The sequence below is a fragment of the Varroa destructor genome, unplaced genomic scaffold, assembly GCF_002443255.2.
Source record: "Varroa destructor unplaced genomic scaffold, Vdes_3.0 BEIS01000007.1, whole genome shotgun sequence".
Taxonomy (NCBI): Eukaryota; Metazoa; Arthropoda; class Arachnida; order Mesostigmata; family Varroidae; genus Varroa; species Varroa destructor.
In genome coordinates, this window is record NW_019211460.1 from 30,440,274 (window position 1) to 30,468,203 (window position 27,930).

The window sequence follows — 27,930 nt, forward strand, 5'->3', positions numbered from 1 at the left end:
ATTGAAAAATGCTTACACTTGTTTGTGTATGCATTTACTAAGTATCGAAACAGGTACGGTGTCTTTTTTGTCGAATCCGTCTACTGCGGGTACTGTGAAATCTACCAACTTTGACACGTTCAACAGCCATTTCAGTGGGGCATAGGTACGACGCATTCTTGGCTTCAGGATCAAAGACGTCAGTGTTGTTTGTTTGCAGGATAAAACAAATCTCATATTAGAACCGGACATAGTATCAGGAAAGCTGATGTTGAAACCTGGCATACAGCTACATCTGTTTATCAGCACTTCGCCATGCGGAGATGGGCGAATATTCGCACCAAATGAAAAGGCTTGCACGGAGCTCATGGATCGAAATGCCGGAAGAGCGTCCCGGGGAGTACTGCGAACCAAGATCGAGGGTGGAGAAGGTAATTAGTTAAATATGGGAGTGAGTATTTTGAAAATATTGTAATGTACATTATAGAAATCCATTCATATTTACATCCATACAGTTAACGCTAATGTGCCTATATAGAACTAACCAGATTATGGTATTGACTTTACTGCTTATACCAAAAGGGTCATATTATAGGGCTACATATTCGGTAACGGTGAGTAAAAATACAGAATCATTGTTGTCAAATATCATTTCATTACCTGTTGCCTCAGGAATTATAACCTTCACGTACCCATCCATTAACTGAATGTATGCATCTTTGCGTGTGTTCGCAGGCACGATACCACTTCCGGCGTCATTTACTGTCCAAACATGGGATGGTATTATGAACGGCGACCAAAGACTTTTGACTCACTCATGTTCTGATAAGCTGCTCCGATGGAACGTGCTCGGTCTCCAGGGCGCGCTACTGTCACACTTCGTGCATCCCGTATGTTATGTCAAATGACACTTTAGTGTATCTTGTGTCTGATGTGGTGGACCAATTAAGGTGTGCAGTCGAAAGCATTTTAGCGTGGTTCACTTACACCATGCAACTTAAGTAATGTAAATTATCACCTCGAAAAAAAAGGTCTCATTTTTTGTTATTTCCTTGGAGAAACCTTATGGAGAAACTATGGATCGTTTTAGACCTCTAAAAATGCATTATGCGAATACTACAGTTTGAAGTTCATTTCGTTTATTTACTAGATAAACTCTATACAACGATAAAAATGACGTCTTAAGTTCACACAAAATGAAACAGCTTGACAATGATTCGCTGTTTCGTATGAGTGTCGTTTGATTGTTTAGATCTACCTGAGTAGCATCGTGCTGGGTTCAATGTTCCATGCAGTTCACATGGAACGCGCCGTGGCCGGCCGCCTCACGGGTCAGTTCCCCGATGGAAACCTTCCGCCCGGCTACAGCCATAATTTTCCAGGGCTTTCGAGGTAATCACAATTATTTTGCTATTTATCCTGTTCATCCTATTGATATTTTTGCCAGTTGGTGAATTCGTTTATGTTCAAGATAATATATACAAATACTCTTTTAACTGGCGTTGCTTCGAAATTTTTCATTTTATGAGAACGTGAAGTAGTCTTGTAAAAAATTTGTCCCCGATTTTGCAAAATACCAGTAACTGTTTTATTATACGCTAAGCTGCTGTAATGGTAACAAGATTTTTCGGTATGTGCGGTCGCAATGTTTTTCAATTCAAGTTACATGTAATTCACGAATATTGCCATATCAAGACCGATAATTGCTATAATTTAAAATTATAATTACAGCGCCTTACTGTTGTATGAATCTTACAATTCGAAAGTAAATGTATCCGTTATTATTTTTATCATTGTTAGGCTAAGCTGTGTGATGACTCGTACAATTCAGAAATCTCCGAACTTCGCTGTCAATTGGATAATTGGTGACGATACCCCTGAAGTCGTCGACGCTTCAACCGGCCTTCGAGAGACAAATGAAATTTCACGGCTGGCCAAAAGAGAACTCTTTTCAAGGTAATCAACTTCAACTATTATTGTTATTATTATTAAAGGCCTTTAGTAAATGGGTATTGCTCTCAATAGGTTTCCAATAGCAGGTTCTCAGAGAATCTGACTAAAATAGTGAGACTTGATAAAAGGTATTATTCTACATACTAAAGTGAAATCCATGCTTGTTTTGCCTGTGTGTAACAACGGGCAGACATCTTGTAGCAGTATGGAATTGGCGACTGTTTTTTTCAAATTTATTTTTCTACTTAATCTGGAATATCGAAATGCCATTGATACCCTCTCAATAAATTAATTGGCCGAGCCGCGGTTCACACTGATTCACGTGTATTGTTACCGTTAACCTTTACACAACCGTATGCTTTGTCACTATGATATGTAGTATGTGAACTAATTATCAAAAATCTTTTTTCTTGATGCAGGTTCCTCAGTCATTATAAGAGTCGCACTTCCGAAGCCACTTTGGATGAGCATCTCACGTACCGCGCTGCGAAGGAACTTGCATTTGATTACGAGTTTGCTAAGCAAGCGATGTTCCAGGCCATGGAACAAGCAAAATTAGGTCGGTGGGTTACTAAGCCCGAAGAGTGCAGTGGCTTTAATCTGGCTGATTAGAAAAAGCCAAGTGACCTTTTCATCAATACCGACCAAATCGGGCCAAGTTTGTTAGTCGGTTTTCTACGTATGATCTCGTATATTATGGCCTCATTTCTGCTACCAACTGTTTTAATTACCTTAATCTGCCAAGGACGCTGGCTGCTGTTAACAGTGTAATATCTTTTACTTTAGCGGTGTCAAAAAGAACAGAACTCATCCTTGCCCTATTTTAAGATCAAACTGGGTCTACTGAGTGTTACTATGTTACGTTTCACAGTGACAGCCTCAGCTTCCGATTCCTTTTACGCAACTTGCTTAAAAGGCTGAACATTCATTTTGAAAACTACATCTCATGGACTATCCACATCAGACATTGTGGACAGATATCTTTTATCGACATTGCACCCATAATAAGTAGCTCATTTCACCGAAAATAGCTTTTAAACTATTCTGTAGGATATATTAATATGCAGATGTGACTGTCTATTGGAGGAGCTTTACTACTATTAGAAATCCATAGAATAACCCGGTAAGGTTAATCGGTTATGGATGTACGTGGGCACTGGTACGAATATTTCTTGCTGACATATAGCTCTAGTAATAATAAGTGAAGTACTCTATTATATGTTAACCAAATATTAATGCCACACTAAACTTTCGATAAAACTGAAACTTCTATCGAAATGGGCTAAACTTGTACACGGTTATTATCGTGATGTATCATGTGACACTACCTGCACTCCACCTAACGTGTTCTGCGGGTGTTAACTTTATTTTTCTGTTGAAATGTGAAATCGTATTTGTGGCCCCTCTGGACGGACTCAGTGTGGCAAGATTTTGTTCGTACATTTACTTGCATTAGTTGGAGTTCGGGCGCTGAGCAGAGTAAACTGCGTGCCTTCTAAGCACCGAAACGTCGAATTTGGCGATGTTTGTCAGGTGTCTTGTTTTCTTTGTGATTTCTCTATTACTGTTCCCAGTGGGTGGCATTTGGGGGCTGACAGTAACAACAGCGGCATTTTTTGGATACTTGTTGAATGTACTTGACCCTATCCTTGCTCACTAAGGTAGACTAAAGTAACCAGCTTTACTTAGTAAGAAACTGGAAATTGCCATCTTCATACTTGTGTAAACATTACTATGTAAATTATCTTTAGGCTTAAGGCGCGCACACAGCTTTTCGACATGATACGATATCTTATATCACTTGCTTATTTTTATAAGGCACTGATGCCTTATACATAATTGTAACAAACAGCTTTTTGGTTTCGTAAGTGCCGTGTGGTGCTTCCTGTTGTACTATAGTTGTATCGTATTGATTTTTGAAAGGTTATAAATAGAGACTGTATAATCAATGCATTTAACGCGTCTTTAATTAGGCCTTTCGGAATACTTTTTAATTCACATGTAAATAGAAGCACGTGGAAAAGCCCAACAGATTCTAGCCTAGAAGGTTTGATAGCATTATAAATGTGTTGAAGTATAATGTTTGCCAGTCCCTAAAATTTGAGTATTTCAATTGGCTCCTACCGCTACTCGAACAATCTATCTACTATCAAAAACAACGATTTCGGAATTTTAGAAAAGAATTTAACAGTCCTTAAAGCAACACGTTAGTATCACACGGACTAATACGCGCTAATTTAGGCTTATATGAAACGACAACAAAGAAGGTCAACGAAACCCATACAAGTATAGCGTTTTTTTTTATTACTTTTTTCATTCCGCATACGTATAAGCATTTTCTTGGTGCACCACAGAGATGGTACTTCAGTCCATAGAAAGAGCAAGTCGTCGCATATCAGCACCTATTGTGAAGTACATATTTACAATATATTATAGCATATCTAGCATTAAACGAATACAGGAGTCACTGTTAGGACATTATGTACTGCTAACCGCCGGGGCTGTTTTCGTTTCTTTTTTGGATTAAAAAAACAGAATCGGCATTTCAATGGCCGAAAATGTATAAATAGATTTTTTTATCAACAGAATCAATACACAATTGATCGACAATTCGATTTGTCAACTTCGGCTGTCAATGATGTACCTCAACCAACATATTTAATTAGAACTTTTGATCTATCTAATTATGAGCACATGTGATGAAACGTTTGTTTATATAAATGGAAAATAACAAGGGCATTGTAATATAACATTTGTTCCTCGACTGCCAAATATGTTCATTTGAAGGTCAATGTAGCGGCTGGATAATCACTGTTCGGCCACGATAATGTCTGTCGCATCTTACTTTTCACACGATCTATCTTCCATAAATGAGTTCATCTCATCATTAGTTTCATGAAATCGCATTCATAAGTCGAAAACATACTATCTTCATTCTGCGATTTACTTTTGCAGATCATCAATCAATTATCTATCCGTGCACATCATCCATATGCATGTGTATATTTATGTACTCTGGTTATCGTCCGGTGTTGTCGCTTTTCTTTTTGCTAGTGCTCCGTCTTCATTCACGTGCTCATTATTTTCCACCGTCATCTTTAAGTTTTCTTGCCACGTAATAAAGTTCAAGAGGCCGATTCTGTTTCCAATAGCGTTCATTGATTTGGTCGAGAGTGACGTGGGTCGGCAGAGCAAGGAACGACGCCGTACCTGTGCTCACGTACAGAGTATAAACGACTTTCGAGTCATTTGCGCCTCCGGTGCCTGCACCTGCGTCGTTAACGCCGCCAGCGGCCGATCCCAATGAACCACCACCAGACTGCTGACTTTTGTTTCCACCGGCACCCCCGCCTCCGCTGTGGTTGCTGTGGCTATTACTACCATCGGAACCTGACGTGTCGAGCTCGTAGCGAGTTGTGCAGTAAGCGGCTAAGTGCTCGGCCGTGGCGTTACCTGTCGTCTTCATGTATCTATAATAAACGGTACGAAGCGGTAACAGGAGGCGATAGAAAAACATCATGCAAAACATTTATGACAGTATGCGTGGCGAGCAGTGAGTAGCAATATTATACTAAATAATAATGTGTGTTCAAGACGACAATTAGGCATTCCATTACACGGTAGTATTAAATTAGATATACTATACAGAGAGAGTCGAAACGTTGTTAAGGTGAGCATCGAAAAAGAGGGAGCTCAACATATTAAACAAAATAAATATAATACTAAATGATCTGGATGTACTGTTTCTTCATATATGTAGATAAATAGCACTGCTCTTAACATTTGAAAAGACAATATTCTAAAGTTGTATCCTCGATATTCGTCCAGATGCAAAATCTTGCTAAATTCAATTGCTTCAATTGTTCTGTTGGTGAATCTTAAGACAAGAACGTACCGGATCTGGCTGTCTTGGGAGGGCTCGCTGGGATGAGGTTTAACGACCAGCTCAATTTCGTTTACTGTAACAACGTTGTCGGTGGATGATTCATCCGTGTCTTCGGGACAAGCCACCGCCCGGCCTCGTTTGCGTTGAGGAGGCTATAATAATTATAAAGACACAATTTGCTTGGTAAATAACAAACACATGTAATGGTGAAAAAAAGATGTATATATATCTTGCACTGCATCGATGGTACTTGAGCAAATGCGATGTGTCTAAACGATCTAGCTAAATCTGGTCTTGCATAGGTTTGTGTCAATTGATGTTAACGCTACCCAGGTAATTTTCTCCTCCTCAAAAAGGCTGCTAGCTATAATATACTCATGAATTCCGTTCATATTTAACTTTTTTTTTATTTAAGATACATCTAATTTTTGCCTCAAATACATAACAAGCTAGAATACTAGTCTGTGAATCTACAGCCTACAACATTTTCCTCAGACACTCCCGTTCAGATGGATCTTCATCAAAAATATATTAACAGACTTTCAGCAGATCGTTATTTCCGCAAATCTTACAGACCACAGTAATGACCAACCTGCGGAGTAGAACTGCGGCTGCTTCCGCCGTCGCTAACCGATCCGTCATTGTGACCGCCGGTCCCGGTCTGTTGTGGACTAGGAGCGCTATGGGGAGCCCCTACTGTCGCTGAATGACCACTTGCTGGGGTGGGCTCCTCTTCAGCCGTGGCACGATCACCCGCTGGTCGCTGCTTCCGGTTGGCCAGTTTTCGGCTGAGGGCCTGTGCTTTGAGGCCCTCTTCGATCGATGAAGCGAAAGCTTGTCCACACGTCTTGTTCAACTTAGCCAACACCCGCTCCTGGCAATCGATAATTGCATGGTATATTTATTGCATTCTCATGAAATGGCAGACAGGTACGGTAAGATAAAATGGAAATTGAACTGAACTGAACTGAACTCGACACTGCGCAAAACAATAATTTCGTTGGCGATGATATCACAATAGTATGTATCCAATGGCAGTAATTAAAGCACAATTTAGCTTTCCAAACTTAAGTCACTAAACGCTTTCGATAAACATACAGATTCCGTTTCGCACTGATATGGGTTAGTCAAAGGTATGATCGACCATTCAGGCTGGTGTTACACCCTCAATAACAGCAGGCCGTCATTATAAAGGTTGCCTCTTATGTACGTTATCGTTTTACTTACGTACTTAACAAAGGTGTCAATGGAAATTATTATTATTCAGATTCAAATTTCATTTGTATACATAAATGAGATGGTTAGACAAAACGTTGGAACATCTCCTTTAGTTGAACTCACCCTGCACCAGTGTAAAGGGCAGTTATGGCACCAATTTCAATAATATCAATCTAAAACACATTAACAGATTCGCATAAAGAGAGACTATACACACTGAGTACGGGTAAAGTATTAAATAATACTTACGCTACTTAAGGGTAACAGCATGGTGAACTGATAAGCTATTGCTATCATTTTTCCATGTTATATAGTTTTAATCAAAAAGGCCACTCATAGATTTTCAACGGATATATTTTGTATGCCTTAAAATAAATAAAATAAAAAATAAAATCAGTGCCGATCGAATCGAATGGAAAGCTAAATAGTTTAAACCCTGAACAGTCAAAGTGGATTGAACTAGTAAATCACACTGATAACTACCTGATAATGGTCGTACTCGTCACGAGATGGGTAAATCTTGGCAATGAGTGCATCAAAGTTTGGATCGGCCCGAAGACTACGTTTGGAGACGAGCTTCTTACGACAGGTCGGGCATTCTTTGTTGCCAGATCGAAGAGCTATTGCGGGAGAATTGATAGATATTTAGCACGAAGCATTTAAAGGAGTAACCATTAGCACCGCGCGTAAATGAAATTCCAACTGTGCTACCATTATATCGTATTCCAGTTGGAGCTCCATGATCGTGCAGTGTTATCGAGAACCCTTACCAGTACCTTAATAAACATGGTAAGCCTTTCAGTGTCTGTATAGCTATAATAGGACTAAACATCGCCATACATGTTTAACAAATTAACTGGTGTAGGATGTTTCCGGTTGATCTCAACACAGAAAAACCCAGGACAGGCTCTGCAAGTAGTCTAGCCATCACAGCAGTAGAGCGACCTAACTTGTATGAGCCCTATAGTTTTCGTTTCTATGCCAACGACTGATTAATCATTCAATCAATGTTTGGTCACTGCGAGTGCCATTATTGCAGTAGATCCATTCAAAGATGTAAAAGGTACACTCACACAAAGATATATAGACAAATAGATATGCAGGCACGTACTTACACAACACGGAGAAAAAAAACTCAGGTCAAGTACCAAAATCATACTCATATTAGTGCGCCTTTGTTGATTTTAAGGACTGGCACAAACAAGTTTTCACATATTTCCTGCTGTTAATGCTATCGGACACGAAGTAAACGCAGTGATTAGCTCCGTCAGGTTTCGAGATGCCCACTAAATATTTTAGCCCTCGTTGAAGTTACAGTGGCTCACAGCTGAGTGACTCAATTTATTGCTTAGTCACGCACATATTGATTTGATTCGGATGGATGAAAAGAAAATGCCCGTGAATACAAGTTGTAGCAAAATAAACAGCTCTGTATATAGGATGTCATTCCCAGCTGTGTGTAACGCCCTCGCTAATATTAGACTAATAGATGAGTCATGCCGTTAGTCAATTGTTATGCTACAGAGTTACTACATTAAAGGCTAGTGAATTGTAACGGCCATGCTGTAACCAGAAACGTAAAAACAAAAAATTGCAGACTCCGCGCTCAACTCCAACGATCTTGTGATTTCATAAAAAAAAGACGAATCGTGCAATAGTTTTATATCAACAATAGTTTATTATTCTAGTGTTTTATAAGTGACTTATCTACTTAACTAGGATAGGCGCGATGAACCCACGCTATTAGATATAGGCACAGTAATCAGAGTTAGTAGTATACTAACCGCATTCCAGGAAATGGTGTGACGATATCCAATCATCAAAGGCAAAAAATCTACACAATGGATAGAAGCATTTAGCCGGAACTCCTAAACGAGTAGGCAGCCATTCATATTATTGCGTTGTAATAGCAAAACTCAGTGAGAAGTCGCATCGATCTATTTGCTAGCTTGGTTTATATTAAAAAATAAATTACCATAAGACGTGTATGGCCGCCAAAAAGATAACTTGTCAAATATATTGTACAAGGTTTTAGTAAATGCACGGAAAATGCCTCAATTTAAATCAGTATGAAAAACGTCTACCAGAAAATAAATGTTTCGTAATTCAATGAAATATTAAATTATGAATGTACGAACATGGCCCGCGTACACAATTATGGATGTCAGGTGCAGTATTGTAGTTAACAAAGAGCTCTCCGATCAAAAAAGTTCGGTTTCCGGAAAAAATTCCAAAGCTGCTAATTTTGGAAAATAAAATCACTTTACTCTAATTACAAACTGTGCCGTCGGATGTCATACCAGGCAAAATAATAAGACATGGCAGTGCTCCTTTTCATTATAGCCGGAGAATTCCAAAGGCATGTCCAGAGATGAAATACAAGCATCTGTGCAAGATGTCAGTCTATATGTCTTCGCTTTTTTGGACCACAGCAAAACATGATTTCTATTTACTCAATTCATGTGAATTGGCTAGTTAGCTGAATATATACAACACGTCCTTATAGAGTCCTCACTTTGTTTTTGGCAACATACATGTGGGCCACGTTACCACTGTTGTGCAAAGTGGTATGCTCAATGTGACTTTACACAATAAAACACGACATTTATGGAAAAAAAATACGGAAGTGCTTAAACTTCCAACATACGGCTATTACACAAATACGGTTATATGCTTCGTGCTCATCGAGCATCGGCGTTTTGTAACGTAAGTTTTGCTGCAAAGTTAAGGCTTGAAGTGCATATTTTTAGTCCTATTGTATCTCCTTATTTGCATCTAGCACTTTTCAACCTACGAAAAAGCCCATACCTGCTACGCATGTAAGTATGATGATGTGTACAACGTATTTAATTTCTCCATACCTATAACAATCCAGGTATGTAATTGCATACAACGAACTTGTGCTTCTGCTTTTACTATTGAAAGGTTTTAACACTCACCTGTAATAATGCACTCTTGACAAAATCTGTGTAGGCATTCTTTGGTGGTCATGGTTGTCTTGAGTATATCTAGGCAAATGGGGCACATTAATTCCGAGTGAAGGGAACGTTGAGAAACCGCAATTTCCGTATTGTCAGTGCAGACCTAGAACGTAGCACAATATCACAATAGGTATTTTTTTCTAGTTATCGGACTACAAAAGAGAAATATTCACATTTATTAACGTTTCGTAAAAGTCGTCATAAATTCGTAAAGTAATGCTCGACCATTAAGACATTCTGACCTGTACTTTGATTCACTCGTATTATATCGATTGTTGCATTAGACACCTACCCCCCACTATTATCTGATAGACATCTACTACAACAAACTTCTTTTTATGTTATATTCTCACAGTCAAGGCATAAAAATTATATTCAAAATTTGAGAGACTAAGGCCATTACCTGCAGTTATTGTGCTGCCGCGTAATCCTAGTTTCTACTATGATCTGTAAGATTTTTGCGCAGTTCAAATACAATATTCTGTAAAGGTTCTTGAACCACACTCGCCGAGCCTACTCAACGTCTGCTTAACCGACCCCAAGAGCAAACTGACAACCGTTAGGTCGGAGTTAAAAGATGTGTAGGAGTTAAATAAACTCCTACATATCTTTTATTAAACACTGTCATACCTAAGTCGATCATGTGTTCACCCACCGCGGACTGAATAATAGTTGTAATAAGAATAGTAATAATCTTAGTTATTATTACTATGTATTAAAATAAAGTTCAGTGATGTTTTCGTCGTATAAAGTAAGTTACGCGGTTTTTCACGCTATGCTTTCGTGTCTGGTGCACTCACGCCGTCTTATTCTAATTATATATGTCATAAGATTATAAGCTGTTGTTAGTCAGGAACGGCTATTGCGTAATCTATGCTCAACCGCGTTAAACAAATCACAAATTCATGAGTGCTGGTAACGCGAATACAGTTTTTATAGGAGTATTATCGAGTATCGGTAGGTCTATAATCTGTTGATAATGTGAACTTTGTTAAGAATCTTTATCTCATCACTTTATTCTCATTATGATTCTTTTTACTAATTCGTTCTGAGTAATAAATAATTGTTGACAAGTTTGTTGTTAAAAAGTGAAGCCTTTCTAAGCTGATCTTCAACTGTTCTCTTGTTTAGCAGAACCTTAGAATCAGCTTTTGCTATTCCTCTAACGACTGGGAGGAACACGAAATGTTCAGCTGAGGAGACGCGGGGTTACGAATACACAAACCTCTTGTGGAGTGCGGTGCATCTCATACAGGGACAATTCCCAGGTTCGAGCTGTTCCTAGGGGGTCCATCGTTGTCATCGCCTAACTCTCCTACGACGGAAAGTCAAGCACATCAAAGGAAAATGTCGCAAGACACACGATATCAAAGCGCCAGCAGTAAGAAGCACAAATACGCAATAATATGTTACTGCCAGGCGTACTCCAACCAGAACAATGAAATATGCACATACACCTTCTGATGCTGCTACAAGCTGTCTCGTATCCTGTCTGTTTACAGAGGAATGAACGACGGACTGCACACCCCTCTGACAGAATGTTGGCTGAACCCAACCAACTAGCCAGCGGAACGGCGGTACAATAATACAAATATTATTTTTCCTTCGCTCTAACATATAAACAACAGCTAGCATCTACGGCTAATTCAGCACGAAAACAACAGTGAGCTATTGCCTCAATAATGACATTGATCTCTGACTGGCTAACTGCTCTGGCTGTACTGATTGAGTGAGTGCCGAGATCGCGCATATCAGAGCTTACCGCTACGGGGGAAAGATCTGAGGGTTTAGATAAGGCCTGTGTGGCGGGCGGCTCAGTGTTGCCATCAGCCATATTTTGCGAACCTAATAAATAAAGCAACCAAATTTTCATACTAATAATAACAGTAGAGGATATCAATTTATCTTGTATGACAACATGGCGACATCGTTTTTTCTTTGAAAAAAAAAAACGAATTTGATGCAGTTTTAAAGTTCAAAAAGTAACACAAGCATTCACATGAATACAATCTATTGCAATATTTCACATGAAACTAATATGGGCATTCATTCGATTTTAGTAAAATAAACAACTCCATGCTGAATAGAATAGGTCCTGCATTATTATTCAGTTTATCGCCAGTGATACTCCAATGAGAACTGCACAACGTGCACATAGAGTGTGGTTGTGTATTTTGTTAAATGTGTAAGTGTATAAGATTACAGAGGTTACTGTGTTTCCGCAGTGAAATTCCGGATTCTAAGTTGTGACATGAGTCATCTGAGCTAGACTCATAAAGTGCAACTTTTGATACTACGATGCGCATCTGCTCGGTGTAGCTAATCTATTTACACAGCCATGGTAGAAAGTAAGTCGAATTAAGCTGACAGAGCTTGACGTCCAAACATGAATCACTTAAACTTTGGGATTTATATACATCCCAGAGATTTATGTCTATTTAAGTTCAATAGCGAACTAAGGAAAAGCTTCACTTGTAATAAGAAAAAAAAATAACCGAGCTTCTACTGAAGACCTACTCATAAATTCTTGAAAAAGACCAGAATGTTCGATGCAAATATTAGACACGTTCAGCGTTACTAATATCAGCCAGTCTGACATGATTGATGGTAACGAATATATAAAAAGACCCTCAATTCCCAATAACAGACGTTTGCTCAATGATTTCATGATGTCAAAGGAGTCGTTGTTCAACCTGATTCTCCTATAAGCACGCGAACTAGCGACATCTATCTAAATTTTCTGGAGCGGATCAGCACATGTCGCAGCAACCTGATTTCAGGGCTATTTATGTACGAAGCAACAAACATCGCACCACTTATTGATATTGACCTTATCTTCAAGCGAGCCGTTTTCGGTCGCCCCATATAATTTGGAGCAGAATTTCCAGGTAAGCTGTAAAATATCCACCCACTTAACTAGGTTGATTCGAGGTTCGCTAGTTACCCTTGGCGCGGGTATCAGCCATTGTCACACCTCTTAACACTCGTCTGCTTCGTTAATCGGTTTCAGCATTTAGCGTCATGGAATTTTGTTTAGCGAAAGTCCTCATGCGTACACCATTCGCCATATCGTGTGTATCCGTCGTGTGCGTGAAGTCCACGCTCCCTCCCCGACCAGACCCCAGCTTACTCATCCAGCGGCAGAGTCTATTCGGTGAGATAACAAAGCAATTTGCTCCGAATGTATTGTGCAGTGTATGCGAGCTAAATTTGTCCTTTTCACTAGAATTCGGCAAAAGTTTAGTGGAAATCTTTTTTTTTTTTTGTTGCTAACGCAATAACGGTGTGATGCTACCTTCGATCAACAACCGTTGTTGATAGATTACTAGCAGAGCGTCTAGTTGTGAGGGAAGCTCATATTTTTACCGCGTTAACAGATGATCAGCAGCCGAAGTCAATTGATGTAAACGCGCTCTGAGCGACAAATAGGTGTGAGTAGACGCCAAACTTGATGCGGGCAGTCTATACCTGTTAATTAAGCCCTGTAGGAGCAAACTGTCGCCACCTGTTGAATTAATTTCGCTGATGACCCTCATAGTGATAATATATATATATATATATTCAGTATTACGTGTAGGATTCCTATTATAATAAACATTTCGCGCTGTACCAACAGTGGCAGTAGATGTGTTTCGATTAAACAAAGTCAACCATATTCTTCAAGTGATTGTGTCAACTGGAGATTACTGTGGCTCAGTCATGGTCATTAATAGATATTGGTTGTAATCCACAGTGAGTGACTCTGTGGTTCCGTTCTTGTCTTTCGACCGTGCATCGTACGACAGTATTCTGAATTAGATTGGGTATCTTATTTTTGAGAATTTTAAAATCCACTGGTAGGAATTGAGTGGTCGTATTTGTTTGAGAACTGATGAAAATGAAGACGCGTGCAACGAAAAAGCAATGACGTTGGCTTCTTATAGCGCGAACTCTGGCGCACTGCCATGTTTTTACTACGGCTATTAGGTGGTATTGGTTGTCTATATATATTGACATAATGTGGCAGAGTTTTTGGGGCACAAGTTGACGTACGGTTTATGAGCGCACAGTACGATATTGTCAAACGCTACGAATTATCCCCGTGATTGTGTTGGTAGTACGTTTGTTCACTACACGTAGAGACGCATGAAGTGATTTAAGGTTTGAAGTCACGCGTTTCCGTCTGAGGTCTGAGGAAGCTTGTTTAACTAAGAAATAGAACATAAAACTGGAAACATTTAGAATGAGACCGACGAGCTGTTTGCCGCTCCACAATAGTGTGTTAACCTCGTAGTGGGAATAGTGGCTTTTATCTTGCTACAGAAATTCGTTGATCATACGGATTGATAAACTTTTTCAGTTAATTCTTGTACTCTTCTTAGGAAAACATATTGATTATCAATTTAGTTTATGGTTACCATTTAAGGAACATTACATAAAAGAACGTCATTTCTGCACAAACTGCGCAGTATTTGCGCACCGATGTACCATTGGAAGGAAATAATATATGACGACGAGATCGTCTTGCTTCGCCGCATCGCAATAAAATGCATTTTGCGATGTTCTTGTGATTTCTGCCGATTACGAGTTGTGCTCTATTTCTGACAGGTTTCTGCAGAAGGGATTCACTCATATCGTTTTTTGGGCACACAAAGTAAATAGAGTTTTACGAACTGTTTTTATTGACAGGACGGCTCGGGTAAACTACCTGACTCCGATAACGGTGCGTCTCTTCCAGAGGTACATATACGCCGATGCACACTTGGAGTACATGTCAGATACTGCAGATGCCATGAATTGTAATTATCAACGTGTAGAATACTTGGCTTGCTTCGTAATTACCTGAAATTCAGTAGTAAATTCAAAGTAGTTGTTAAAGTCTTGCAATCACGGTGATACCAAATAAAAGAAAAAGTCCTTGTAGTTGTGCAGTTGTAACGGGTTTGTCTGCGAACCGTTCGGACACGTGGGGTAGTCGAGGTTCGAACCATCGAATGCACTAGCTTCCGTGCTGGAGGTTAGTTGCGCTTGAAGCCAAGTAAAAGATGCAAAACTCGAAAACATTGGCGATAGATAATAAGTTAATCGACAGACATTTGCGTACGTAGGTATATCTGACTAGACCTAAAACCTATATTGCATACCGCTGATGGTGTTCTTTTGACAGTAAGGCCTATTTTAGATTTATGCACGACAATTTAATATACGCCAAAGGCTACCTTTATCAGCGTACGTGGATGAAACGCTAGCCTAAGGCCATCCACCCAGTGAGATAAAAAGAGAATAATTTGATAAATTAAGTACACAATTTTTACCCGAGGACACATAAGCTATATGCGCTTTGAGCAATCGTACGAAACGAAAATAATTATGTATACTACATTATAATTTTAATTATTCTCATGAATTTTGTGTAGTCATTTTAATGGTTACTTAGTGTTCAGAGATTGTTGTGCGCATTTGTATGGCTTAATTAAGCCATTTCTAGATCGGCATCCCTTTAAATAGTATAAATAATAACATTTAAATTCTATTCTTACATCCTAATTAAAATCCCTTTAAATAGAATAAATTTAAGCGTACGACTACGATCCATTAGCGTGTGCGGAATCCATATCCATTGCTTTGCTTAATCATTAGCCCTATGTGACCCGACCCTTGTTGTGCATATTACTGGGTAGTGCATACACAGAGGTCGCAAGCTTTCCCAATAGTTAGTATGGGGTCTATGCCCAGTCTGTTTCCGATATATAACTCGTCATTGTTTCTTTATTAGGTTTGTCAATCAAAATTACTCATGTTATTGTGAGTGTAATAACAATGTGATATATTTATAGTAATTTGTATATATATTAACAATATATAGTAATTTTCAATAGACGTCGGCGTTGTTCGAAATGTGGCCATTTACTACCTTTTGTTTAATTCTATGTCCAAATATATCTAATATATTATAGATAGAAAAAAACTATTGTAAGTGTCGTATCTTGTGCATTTTTGTATCCTTTTATCGCAGCCAATGTCTGACGAACTGCCGCGCCTCGAAGCCCGAGAGGCAAAATTGCCCTCGACATGCAACCTTGCCGCAGCCGGAGATGACAATATGAGTGAACCTACTGAACAGACTAATTCTGTCGAAGAGGATGTTGAGCAAGTGATGATCGACGTCGACACGGAAGAAGTGGATTTCAACCACGGACGTCTCACGGAGATTCGGGGACTTGAGGAACTGAGACGAATTCGTGTTCTGGGCTTCCGGAACAATCTTCTTAAGAAGATAGAGAATTTGGAAACGCTTACCACTCTTGTCGAACTTGAGTTTTATGATAATCAAGTAAGGAAATAAGGGATACCAAGGGAAGAAGAGACCCTACGTAGTGATGAATACGATGAAAATAATAATATGAAATGTTTACATTGTCTGTAAAGCGTGTTTGTATTGTGTTTATGAGAGCGCCAAGCAAGTTTACCCCGTATTCAGTGCTCCGCTTAACTTTACAATTTATTAAGTGTAGATATCATGAACATCAGATCGCTACTTAGCAAGAATAATAGATTCGGTTATATATTATTTTCGAGTATACATCAGATAACTGAACTTTAATTTGTATACGATTTGTACGTACTAAACATATGTAATCATTCAAATCTTTGCAGATTACGAAGATTGAAAATTTGGATACGCTAGTAAACCTGAAGATTCTTGACCTGTCATTTAATCGTTTGACAGTAATCGAAAATCTTTCGTCCCTTCGCAGTCTTGAAAAGCTTTACCTCGTCAACAATCGTATCTCGAAGATTGAAAATTTAGACGCGCTTGAGAATCTTCGCTTGTTGGAATTGGGTGCCAATAAAATTCGTGTACTCGAAAATTTAGAAAAGCTCACGTCACTTACCGAGCTATACGTTGGAAAGAATAAAATTGCCAAACTTCAAGGTTTAGAAACACTCGTTAACTTGGAGACGTTAAGCGCTCAGAGCAACCGACTATTGCACATTGAAGGGCTTGACAACTGTACTAAACTTAAGGGGCTTTATCTTTCTCACAATGGGCTAACAGCAGTGGAGAATCTTGAACAAAATGTAAGTGAACTTGCTAGTGGTGTCTGTCAGGTATAGCTTTCTTTTTGAAAATCTAAGGTATTTTTCGGAAAGAGTTACACGTGGCGAGATAGCGACTATAAGATTGACCAACTGCGCCTTGATTTAAGATTATCAAAGTTGGAGCTCTAACTAATGAATATTACAGAGGCGATTAAACAGAGTGGGCTTTTATGACGTTTAATAATATGGTACAAAAAAAAAGTATTATATTGTTTCTGTCGGTTTTTTATGTGTGTTATGCCTAAGGTTATCCTATACTTTGTAATTATGCATTCAAGCATAACCGCTAATATTTTTGACGATCTAGTAGTAGCTATGATATCATCACGATTGATTTCGCGCTCGAAATTTAGCAATTTTGCCTGTTACGTAATTGGGCATACAAGAAGGACAGAATCAATCCTATCAAAAATACTTGATGCAGATACACTAACTTAAAAGGCAAAAGCAAACAATTTCTGTTAGTTTACATACAGATTGCTATTGCCACTAACCATTGAAATCTACAGGTCGAGTTAGAGACATTAGACTGTGCCTCGAACCGGATCAGCAAACTTTCCGGAATAATACATCTCAGTAAACTTACTGAGTTCTGGGTACGTTTATAACACGTTATTTCCCTTGATAGGTTACTTGATAACGTATAAATCTGTGATCTTCTATGTCAGTACCCTTGACATCTCATTTTGCTACAGAACCTCTATATTTTATATATTGTTAAGGTAGCTTAAATTGGTTTGTTATATAAACTACGATAGTAGACGTTACTCCGTTCTACTCAATTATAGAACAATCAAGCGGCAAGACAAAGCTTTACGATTACTACCATTATCGTAACCATAATATGACAATTTCAGGAAATGACAATAGTAGAGTTTAACTATTTAACTAGCAAATCCTATCAAGTATTTCCTAATCCACTACATGCCTTTATGAAATTGTTTTTTTGTTAACCATTCTCATTTGTTTTTATTTTTGATTATGCAGTTCAATAATAATCTCATCGAAGATTGGCATGAGGTTGACGTGTTAAAAGAGTTTCCCCAGTTGGACACCGTCTACTTGGAGGGCAATCCGATTTCGATGGATCCAAACTACCGTCGAAAGATCATGCTTATTTCACCAAGTGTCAACCAGATCGATGCGACACTGTGTAGACAGAAGGCATTATAAGCACTTGTCCTTATACATATACCACCTTTTAGAACCAATCCATTGTTCGTTTAGTGAGAGGTGTACCGCCGTCGTATTTGATCTTCTTGTATCTTTTTGCATTACGGGATAAGTTGCTTCCCGCCACCTTTCCTGTAAGTACCTTTACCTCCGTGTGTGTTGTGGGCATGTTTGCGCGTATAATACTCTGTAAGGCTGAAAAAATGATAAATGTGAACCTTATTTGTATTTGGGACTCCTCCGTACCATTCACTGCGCACTATAACGTTGAAGAGTAGGAGGAACGGAGCAATGACTACAATACCAACGTAGTATTATTATGTGAGATAACGATAATAGAGTTATTGCGTATGTGGCGGTAAACTCGTTGAAGTAGGTACTAGCTAAGCACCGGACCCCGATTTGAAAAATGTAGTTGATTAGACGAGAGAAAATGAAGTGACTTATAACGCAAAGAGGAAAAACAATCGAAACAATCTATTCACTGCTTGCCAGTAGTTGAGATGCTGCCGTGCAAGAAGAGGCTAGATGAGGATTAACAGGCCAGAAACACGGCGAAGAGTATTACGTGAAACAAAAGGTGATGATTGTTGTATGATGCGGTTCTAGCCAAATGGCGCCAATGTTTGTTATCTGTTTGTTGTGTTCGGCTATATAATTTATAATTGAAATTTATTTTCTGCCAAGTCGTTAATGCGAATTTCCGTCAACGAATCGTGACCGCTTTGTTTTGTTTTAAAACTTATAAAACATTAACGTAATCGTACTTTGATATTAGGTATAAAATGTTATATACTACTTAATTCATGGATTAAATTCATTGATTTTAAGTAGCCCCATTGAAATTTTTGTTAACAGTTAGCAGCTGCGTCGGCCGCAGCCACGTGAAGCCGTTCGAGTACCTCTTTGTTAAATTGTTTGTGCTTGTTTCGTTATCTTGTTATTGCTATATTTTTCCTTTACGTTTTGTGATTGCTTTGAGTGAACACAGCGTTATATGAATAGAAAAAAAAAAATGGATCTTTCATATTGAAGCCGTCTAAAAATTAGTGTTTTTAATCACTTATTGTTACCTTAGATATTAATTTCATTGTACCCTTCGTAAGGTAACAGTAGTTAACAATTACAGTGGTAAGCGCTGGACGATAGGTTGGACGTGGTTCGGACGTCGAGGCCACACAAATAAGGAATTTACATTTTTCCGACATCCATACAATTAAACCTCGTGCAACTATAAAATAAATGAGCGGGATCATACCTATTGTTAGAGCTGGTAACGTAATAATATGGCTACGATTGTTTTTCTAAATAAAGCGTAAAGTGCTGAAGTGAATATTGTCGTTGATCGTTTTCTTACGGACTACACTGCTATTACTCTTTAAGCCTTATAACGTAGTACGGAGTCAACATAATACGCAGAATCGATGCGGAGCTACACATCCTGTTGGAAATTCGTTTCATGAAACAGTGTAGTTTCAAACATCCAATAGCTTGCGAAGAATCTATCTAAAGTTGCTAAATATTGGGTTAGATAATAAGTTACCTCATTTTTTTTTTACTGAAAAAGGAAATACCGTATCGTGTAACAATATGTTGTTATGCAGTGCACTCTCCGTCATTGTCTACCTCTATCTCCTTGCTTCTCACCGAATCATGTATACCGTCTCGTCAGAAGGTAACGGGTTTCGAAAAAAAAGTTCTAATTACATTTTTAATCGTTGATCCGTATCAAAGGCAAGGCCACGAAGATGCTTGTCTGATAAAAGGATAAAATAAAAACTCGGTGGCGCAAGGTGCGGAGAGAGACTATGTAAGGTACAGTAAGACCTATTATTTGAATTCTAATAGGGCAGCACTTTGACGATGTTTGCCGTACGTAGCCTTGCGTTTTCATAAAGCAGAATGGTCTGACTTCTTCTGTGAAGTCTTTGCTCTTAAACAGCCTTGACTCGATACAGGTGAGACAAATAAACGCGCCGATCAGGCTTTATTCCTATCCCTTGAAGTACTAAATATAAGAAATGAAAAACATGCTTCTTAGGGAATAATTTGCAGTGAATCAGGCGCATAGAGTCCCGCCAAATTTTTTGAGATAATTTAGTTGGACCCTTGGCCTTGGCTTCCCACCCGATGGCCATCCATTCCAAACTGCAGTTGATGCTGACATACAGGCACCGCTTTGCACCACCGATGATAATTCTGTGCAAAGGTCGGTCCTTGTGGTTGCGTGATGCTCAGTATGAGGCCAAATGCTGAGAGGCAACGTTCTAACGACTTTTTTGGAATCCATTTTTCTCCAAACTGTCTTCGGGTGGTTCTGATCGAACTCAAAATCCTCTAAGTTCCAGATACTGTTTTTAAACGTCGTAAACCACTCTCGTGCAGACATTCACCGATAGCGCCGTTTATGTACACAAAATGAATATCCCGGCTGTTCCCGCAACATCTTGATCTCGATGAAATACATAGTGGTAATGTGATACCAGCAATATAATAGAGTCCGCCGCTGTTTCGAGCTGTGTGTTATAAAACATTATACGTAAGGTACTATCGTATCGATGATTCGAGTACTTCAACGCTACATCGTTTACAGCAGGACTTTTGCCTTTCTCCCCTGAACATAAACAAACTAAATAAGCAAAATAACAACACTGTACTGGGTTTAAACTTTACATGTTGTATTTATCTTTGTCGTAACATAACATTGTTAATGTGACAGCTATAATTACATCTGTGCACTCTTTTGATGTTCCAGGCCATTAACTTCATTAAGTGATTATGAGCCGACACGCATTTTTTGTGTGGAAGGTTTTACAACTTATAAATAGGTTCCATTTGATATGCATTCGTTAAAGGCATAAAAAGGTAAGCTACCAGCTAATATAACCTCAGTGTATAAGTGCTGAATTTTTCACGTCGAATAATTTCGAAATTATTTTCGACCTTCTCTTTATAACAACTGGTTTTTTGTTATTATTCTGGAAATAAGCATATGCGGTTGGAAACTCATCAGAATCTTCGGCGTATTTTCATAATTTTTGGAGCTGTGTTTGATGTAAGACAACTCCGTCGCAACATCTAAACAGATACGTCTATGATCTTAGATTTTGATTCGGATATCTAAGCAAACAGTTCGCTCTATGTTTTGAGTTTTACGTCTGGTACCGTCATTGGTATTCCCTCAGACGGCTGGTTCTCAGCAACGAGCAAAACAACTAGTTTTGCTAAAGTTAAATCAACTTTAGCAAAACTAGGTAGTGAGCTGTTCTGCAAGCGGCGTGCGATCGCTTAGTTCAATGTATAAATGATAATATGGTTGCAAAAATATTCTGACTACCGTTTTCCCCTTCACCAGCTGCTGTTGTCTGTCATCGTTACTTATTAATTATTGACTAACTTCGTAACTTTTTTTGCTTCGATGATTCGAGACTTAGTATGCGCATGAGTGACTTTTCAGTCCCGCTGCTTCCCTATAGGAGTCCACAGCAATCCTACTCATTCCTACAATATAGTTCAGCAATAGCATGAGCACGGGGGTATTGCTCGACACCGTACCCGCAACAACCATAATAGCGACATTTAGGTTACCTCCTTCCTACAATTTTCCCTGCTCACTCATTTTTGTGCTTTTTCTTCTATTAACAAATTTGGCTCTCCGTTCCGTCCTTTAAACCTTTATCTTCTATGAGATTTGCTGTTTCTTTTGCCTGTTTTACTTTACATATAACATTTCACTTCGGCGAATGACATCGCAATCGTTGCTAGAGCGACTAGGACTTCTTTAGACTAGGAGCTCGTCATTTATTTCTACCATAAAAACGCTGTTTATAATTTTCAGCGTATTCGGATGGCCAGTAATAATCATTCAGCATCAGAAGTATTGCCAGTTGAGAGTGCACTTAAGTTATTTATTGAACTTTATTCAACGGTATTTTTTCGTCTTGGTAATAACAGTGATACGTGTTGCAAATAGGGACGATCAAGGCTGGCCCAATAGCGGGCCACCGTTGGCCAGGTCGAATTTGCGCTTGATTAAGGGTAACGACCGAATGCTATGAGCGCTTTGAGCGACGGGAAAAAAGACCTATCAGGGGTAAAATTGCAGGGGTACGCCATCGCGTATGAGGAGAAGGGGACTGAGTCAATATTGCAATTTCCCTCTGTTGACCATGGGGTGCAGCGAAGGTAGCATAAAATCACGAGTCGCGGCCGTAGAATGGAATGCAGGTTGATCTAGCTAAATGCTATCATAACAATACAAAAAATCAGGAGAAAATCGGAGGCAGTTGATAGGTGTCCAGTGTTACACTACAGTTGTAAGCCAATTGCGGAAATTTTTCCGCTATATATAAACTGCGTGATCGAGATATGAAAAATTTGGGTAGAAATAAATAAAATCACCGAACATCTACAAAATTCACTCTCATTTTCACACTTCAAAGGATCATACATTCAAAAAACGATTTGTCGCAAGTTATGTTATTACTCCATGCAAGGACGCCATGGCTTTGTAGCGATTTTGTTATTGAAATCGAAAGGGGAAGCTGTAGCCCTGCAATTAGGTAAAGTACGATTCTACAGCTTCATAAGTAAGCCTTCAGTTCAAAAAGTATGTTTTTCGACACTTACCTATAGGGTGTAAAAGAAGCGCTTAACAAATGAAGGAAAGAAATTTTAAGAAGTAACATTTTTTCTTTAAATAAGGCTATATAGTGTTGATATTATTTTTGTAGTTTCATGAATAAATTCGCAGCTGTTAAACGTACGCGCCAGCCAACATCCCATCCCAGAATTCGCCAGAATCTGTAATACGCTCAACGCATCAAACATGTGGTAAGATAGGTGCTTTATGAGAGATTACGGATCGTCTCAACGAATATACCTCAGCCAGGTTGTTATTTAAACCCTCGCTTTCGTATACATTTATGCAATGTCTACTCGTAAATTGAGCGGCTGAGATCTTTTCTTCAAATTTCTCACTATCACTGTGTACATTCTGCCCCGAAGAGGTCCAACAATGGCCGCCCTCATCACGCCGATTCCGTAGCTCACATGTGACCAAAAATAGTTTACGTGGGAATAATCGGACGTCCCATATTTCCGTGGCACACCCTGTCCAACACTGTGCACGTTTAAGTTGTTCCGGTTTGATATTTGACGATAACGAAGTAGTAAACATTGGCTACTATGGGAATAACGGGAGGACTCGGCCCATGAAGGGGGAACGAACGGCGGCGGCTGCGTCCAGGAGTCCGTAAAGAGAAGGAGAGGCAGTGTAATTGCAGAGCACACACGCCAGTCCCAAAGCAAAACGAAGAACAGAGAGGGAAAGATAAGGAAACGGAGAGACATGAAGAAGTGAGTCCAGCCTAGCTTCGTCTCAGCCCAGGCCAGACTTCGAAAGTGCGGGGGCGAACAGTAGAGAAAAGGAGAGAGGCCCAGATAGAGGATAGTCTTAGCAAGCTTACAATTTCGTTCCTTGTCAGACGTACGGAGGGATACGAGGAGTAAATGTAAAGCGGCAAGATCCACCACAGGCGGACGGACGAATGGCGAGAGGATTGCGGGGAGCTTTAGGGGAGGGCTGGAATGGGACTGGGGGAATAAGTTTATTATATTATCATCAGGAGCATAGAACAGCGATGGAACAGACAACGGACGGCGTGTTGGATGGTAGAACGGATAGCATGCGCCAAACAGAGGTAGCAACGGCCCAATGAAGACGAACACGTTGAGCTTAGGCTGGAGGTTGGAATCGGGTCGTTGTGTTCCCGGTCGAGGGAGAAACGGAGCGCTGGAAGGAAGTGCGTTACAGAGAAAGGAGAAACCGTTGGAGTTGTAGTCGTTTGCTAGGTCTGGAGCACCACAGGATCAACATGCGGGGAGACGGGTCACAGGATAAAGCCAAAAGCGGGAAGCTGCGGGGTGCGTTAACGAACCGCCGCGCCCCAGGCCACACGGGGCGGCTACGGCCCGGCACAAGCTCCAGTACACCTAACACGCCCAATCCCGCTAGAGATTCGAGGTAAGGGAAACGGACAGGCACCGATGGACATACGAGTAGTTCGGCATTTGCCGTCGAAGCCAGCATTTCAACGGGCGTGAAAAACCTGTGTAACGTGAACCACGTCAACGATAGCTGCAAGCTGTCTGCGAACGTTTAGTCCTCAACACCTCGTGTAGGACCTGCCAAGCTGCGCGAACGTGCATAGTTATGCGGGCTCCTCGAGTGATGCCGCTGTCAAAGCGATTGGTGGGTAAGACGAGAAAACTCCGTGTAGGGTTCTTTTCGGGTCCCCACGAGAGTTGCAAACTAAGGGCCGTCCATGCGGTAGCTTATGGTAGCAGTCCTGCGGAAAATGTGTCAATGAATCAAGCACGAGGTTAGTTCCTAGGTCGGGGAACCGGCAAAAATATGCGGTCTGGACATTGTCCACACGCTTGCACTGAACATGTTGCATAATGAATTAGACCAGAGACGCACAGTAGGGGACAACTGTTCGTTCGTATGCCGTTAGCTGAATAATCGTGAGTTACTTCGTGCTCCGTCCGTTAGTTAGTTAAACGAAGAAATAATAATGTTAGTGGAGTATGAGTTGGGAAGCATGCCTTAGAGGTTAAATCAGGCACGAGTAGGATTCAGAAAGGGGGACTGAGTTAGGCAAACGTTATTCAAATTGGTTCCAGCAGTGGCAACCACCGAAAACTTAGTTTGGTCGGCAGAAGCTCTTTGGACGCTGATTTAATTGGCCGTATGTCTACCTCTATGACAATATGGTAATTCTATATGGCAAGTCGAGTGGCACTTTTGGAATAAAATGAGAAAATCAGGTAGATGGCAGAATAATCTAGGAAAGGGTTAATTTTTTTAGAAAAAAGAAAATGCGGCGTCAAACAGCGACTTCCCCACGTTACTTTTCGGACTAACCGACGGAAGTGTGGCCCTAGGATTTGATAAAAGCTTATGAGTAGAGAAAAGTATGATTTGTGCAGCATATAACTGTACATTATTTTCAAAGATGATGAAGAGCTATGTACATTTCTTTACAAAACATGGTAATATATCTGGTATAAAAGTTTAATTTTCCTAACCATAGTCCTTTGTATGTGCCTGTCTTGGTGCTATTAAGGTGAGCTTCCCTTGACCCGTGAGCTGTTCGCCAAAATTCAGATGAAGCGCGGTAAGCTCCGCCATAGTATTTGTCGAATCCCAGCCCCTTCGCTTCTCACGTACCTCTCGGAATGAAAGCATTGGACCCCGACTGCAATTTTTGTTTCCTCACGGCTTGCATAGTGCTGCGACACGCGGGCCAAATTGTATTATCAAAGGGAATAGAAGACGCGATACACGTTCGTAAATGTTGTGGCCCGAAGCCCGCAATTGGAATTTTGAGATCGTAGGAGCGCAAAGAAATGACGTGGCTTTGTCAATACGATACAGCGAGACAAAATAAAAGAAGAAGAGTAACAGGGAAATGGGTGCGCAGAACAACTTCCGTTGGGCACGAGCGTTCAGCATTGCGGTATCAAGCCTAACAAATCAACTTTGCCTTCTGTATTGCATAGAGTTAAACCGTCAGGCGATCAACTAATATATTTTTCGGCAGACAAAGATGCAGTATATATGAATAAGAGGCAGTGAAATCCTCGGAAAAGCAACACGTCGGCTGCTGGGACTTACGGATTTTGAAGCACAAAGAAGGTCTTTGGTGATTTAGGCAGTGCGCTGTGTAGGCGCGACTAGGTAAAAAGAAATGCATGTTTGATGTTCGGACAAGTATGACTATAACAAAAGAAGTTTAAGTTAACAAAGATATTTAATTGCGGCAAGTTGAGATGTGACATGTTCACTTTCGCACAAAACGTACCTAATTGTTTTAATCGGACTATCCGAGATTCTGACACTGAAAATGCTTTTATGAACGAAGTCTGAGAACATTCAGATCAGTTTATCATAGAGCCGTAGATTGGTGTTCATGTTAGCTTTCATTTCAACGAACTGCGGTCTAGATTATTACATAGCCAAGAACTTTACATTCTGCTGCTGGAAATGAAAAATACAAACGACTATATATGACTCATATACCGAGCGATGCGTAAACAATTACCTTTCGCAAGCAGTACTACTTGGCAAGCTCATCACTACCACATGGATGCTACTAAAGTAACAATATATTAGCTAACAACGAACAGTTGCAAGACCAGATTGTCATTCATTACAGATCACTGCGAGGCTAAAGCGCTCCCTGTGCTAGATTTTGTTGTGCTACCATCTCGTCCTATTGTCGCCTAATCCCTACAGGGCCACTGGGACGAGGTTCCCTAGCCATTTTCACTTAGCAGCAAGCGCCAGTCGACCCGCCCATGTGGTTCTATCTTCTCTTACTGTATGCTGCCAGCTTTTCGCACCCACTTCCAGCTTTGCTGCTTTAGCTGATAAATGATCTGGTACGAAAGTACGTGCGCCGAAAGCTCGTTTCTTTCTCTACGGGACAAATGACCGTGGAAGACAGCAGAACCAATCGGTGAGACGGTTTAAAAAGCGGATATCTATTCTGTAGTAGTCCGTTTTTTGTAGCTGCACATTCAGTCGGTGCACACAGGTAAACGTTATTATTCGATTTCTTCGATGTTACCCTACTCTTCTGACCAGTCCTTTTGTGGATGTCAGCCATGCAGTCTCTCGGCGATTACTACCAATCTCGTGCGTATCTCGCTCTGCTCGTGAGGCTCTACGTTTAAAAATAGTATACTAGTTACATGGCATGATATACTTGCTTCACGCGGACGGAGTGCGGAGCACGAGCTTCCGATTGGCAGACGAAAACCCAGCTCCTTTGCTTGGCTTGTGGTAACAAACGGTTTGGTATTAATGAACATTTACACCTTGAAGCATAAATTTCTTATTTTCTCTATTACAATCTTCGTATCGGATCGGATTTAGCGTTTTCTTTTACCTCTTTACAACGCTATCTTGGAGATATGCGATTCTACAACGAAACATTGGAGCTGTTAATTATTTAATGTAGCCTTATTGGCAAGCAACATAAACGAGCAGGACGTGCCATTCAGAGCAGGGCATGTCATACTTTATACAAGGAAAAGGCTAAAACGTCAAAATGGATAGCCTGGAGTTTCCTCTGGGATTCGCAGGAGCTTGACGTAACCGCTACATTGCCTGTGCTTCTTCGAAGATGACCGAGCGCGTTGGAAATTGATGGATATCATGTGTGACACATACACTTAGAGAAATAGGGATATATACGTAAAGATCAGGAATGTGTGCATGTGTTATTCAGGTGTCAGACAGATACATTAAGATGGGAATGTATTGTGAAAGATCAGGATTCTGCATGTGCTCAATAAAGATTGGGCAGTGCGGTGGGCACATTATCGTGCATGTATAAACAAGCGTGTAAATTCATAAAGCTCCTCTGATTATCAGATTCCAGATAGGTCGCGCTAAAAGCTTCATCAAAGCCTGGTTAAGCAAGACGCGGTAAAAGCTTTATATCAGCAAAGCCTGAGAGTACGACAAACAACGATAACAACAGGCAACCTACCTAATAACGAAGCATCTATAATTCTATCTATAATAATAACGACTACCTACGCATATAATTGATTCGATCAGTCAGATAACTGATATATATTAGT

At 40.0% G+C, this 27,930-nt stretch overlaps 3 protein-coding genes and 1 long non-coding RNA gene across 12 annotated transcripts in view; 3 read left to right on the top strand and 1 right to left on the bottom strand.

The window, feature by feature from the left end:
* LOC111255009 (double-stranded RNA-specific editase 1-like) overlaps positions 1–5,668 on the top strand; it is a 23,065-nt gene extending 17,397 nt beyond the window's left edge. For 3 of the 4 annotated variants that reach the window (XM_086974957.1, XM_086974958.1, XM_022816606.2), the window contains exons 10-14: positions 200–410; positions 715–869; positions 1,232–1,371; positions 1,780–1,935; positions 2,352–5,668. In XM_086974957.1, the coding sequence (XP_086831083.1) occupies positions 200–410; positions 715–869; positions 1,232–1,371; positions 1,780–1,935; positions 2,352–2,544 (855 nt within the window). In that variant the 3' untranslated portion in view covers positions 2,545–5,668. The remainder of the gene's footprint in view (positions 1–199; positions 411–714; positions 870–1,231; positions 1,372–1,779; positions 1,936–2,351) is intronic. The other variant, XR_015317154.1, reaches the window with a different exon arrangement.
* On the bottom strand, positions 4,201–11,702 carry Sce (E3 ubiquitin-protein ligase Sce). 2 transcript variants are annotated; one of them, XM_022816610.2, is made up of 6 exons: positions 11,243–11,702; positions 9,976–10,120; positions 7,520–7,656; positions 6,411–6,692; positions 5,828–5,970; positions 4,201–5,402 (listed from the first exon to the last, which is right to left on the bottom strand). In XM_022816610.2, exons 1-6 carry the CDS (start codon positions 11,318–11,320, stop codon positions 5,012–5,014), a joined length of 1,176 nt encoding a protein of 391 aa, XP_022672345.1. In that variant the 5' UTR covers positions 11,321–11,702; the 3' UTR covers positions 4,201–5,011. The 2 variants fall into 2 exon arrangements, with proteins under 2 accessions (XP_022672345.1, XP_022672346.1); XM_022816611.2 differs by lacking the exon at positions 11,243–11,702 and adding an exon at positions 10,421–10,438.
* Positions 11,703–12,176: 474 nt separating this feature from the next.
* On the top strand, positions 12,177–19,601 carry LOC111255011 (uncharacterized). Of its 5 annotated transcripts, XM_022816614.2 has the most exons (8): positions 12,177–12,365; positions 12,696–12,905; positions 13,028–13,171; positions 14,686–14,736; positions 16,013–16,330; positions 16,654–17,079; positions 17,610–17,696; positions 18,088–19,601. In XM_022816614.2, exons 5-8 carry the CDS (start codon positions 16,016–16,018, stop codon positions 18,271–18,273), a joined length of 1,014 nt encoding a protein of 337 aa, XP_022672349.1. In that variant the 5' UTR covers positions 12,177–12,365; positions 12,696–12,905; positions 13,028–13,171; positions 14,686–14,736; positions 16,013–16,015; the 3' UTR covers positions 18,274–19,601. The 5 variants fall into 5 exon arrangements, with proteins under 5 accessions (XP_022672349.1, XP_022672347.1, XP_022672348.1 ...); XM_022816612.2 differs by lacking the exon at positions 14,686–14,736 and having other exon boundaries at positions 12,182–12,365; XM_022816616.2 differs by lacking the exons at positions 12,177–12,365; positions 12,696–12,905; positions 13,028–13,171 and adding an exon at positions 14,921–15,013 and having other exon boundaries at positions 14,693–14,736.
* Positions 19,602–24,141: 4,540 nt separating this feature from the next.
* Positions 24,142–27,550, top strand: LOC147754559 (uncharacterized). The gene is made up of 2 exons (XR_015317602.1): positions 24,142–24,656; positions 25,404–27,550. It is a non-coding gene; the product is annotated as an uncharacterized LOC147754559 (long non-coding RNA).
* Positions 27,551–27,930: the final 380 nt, after the last annotated feature.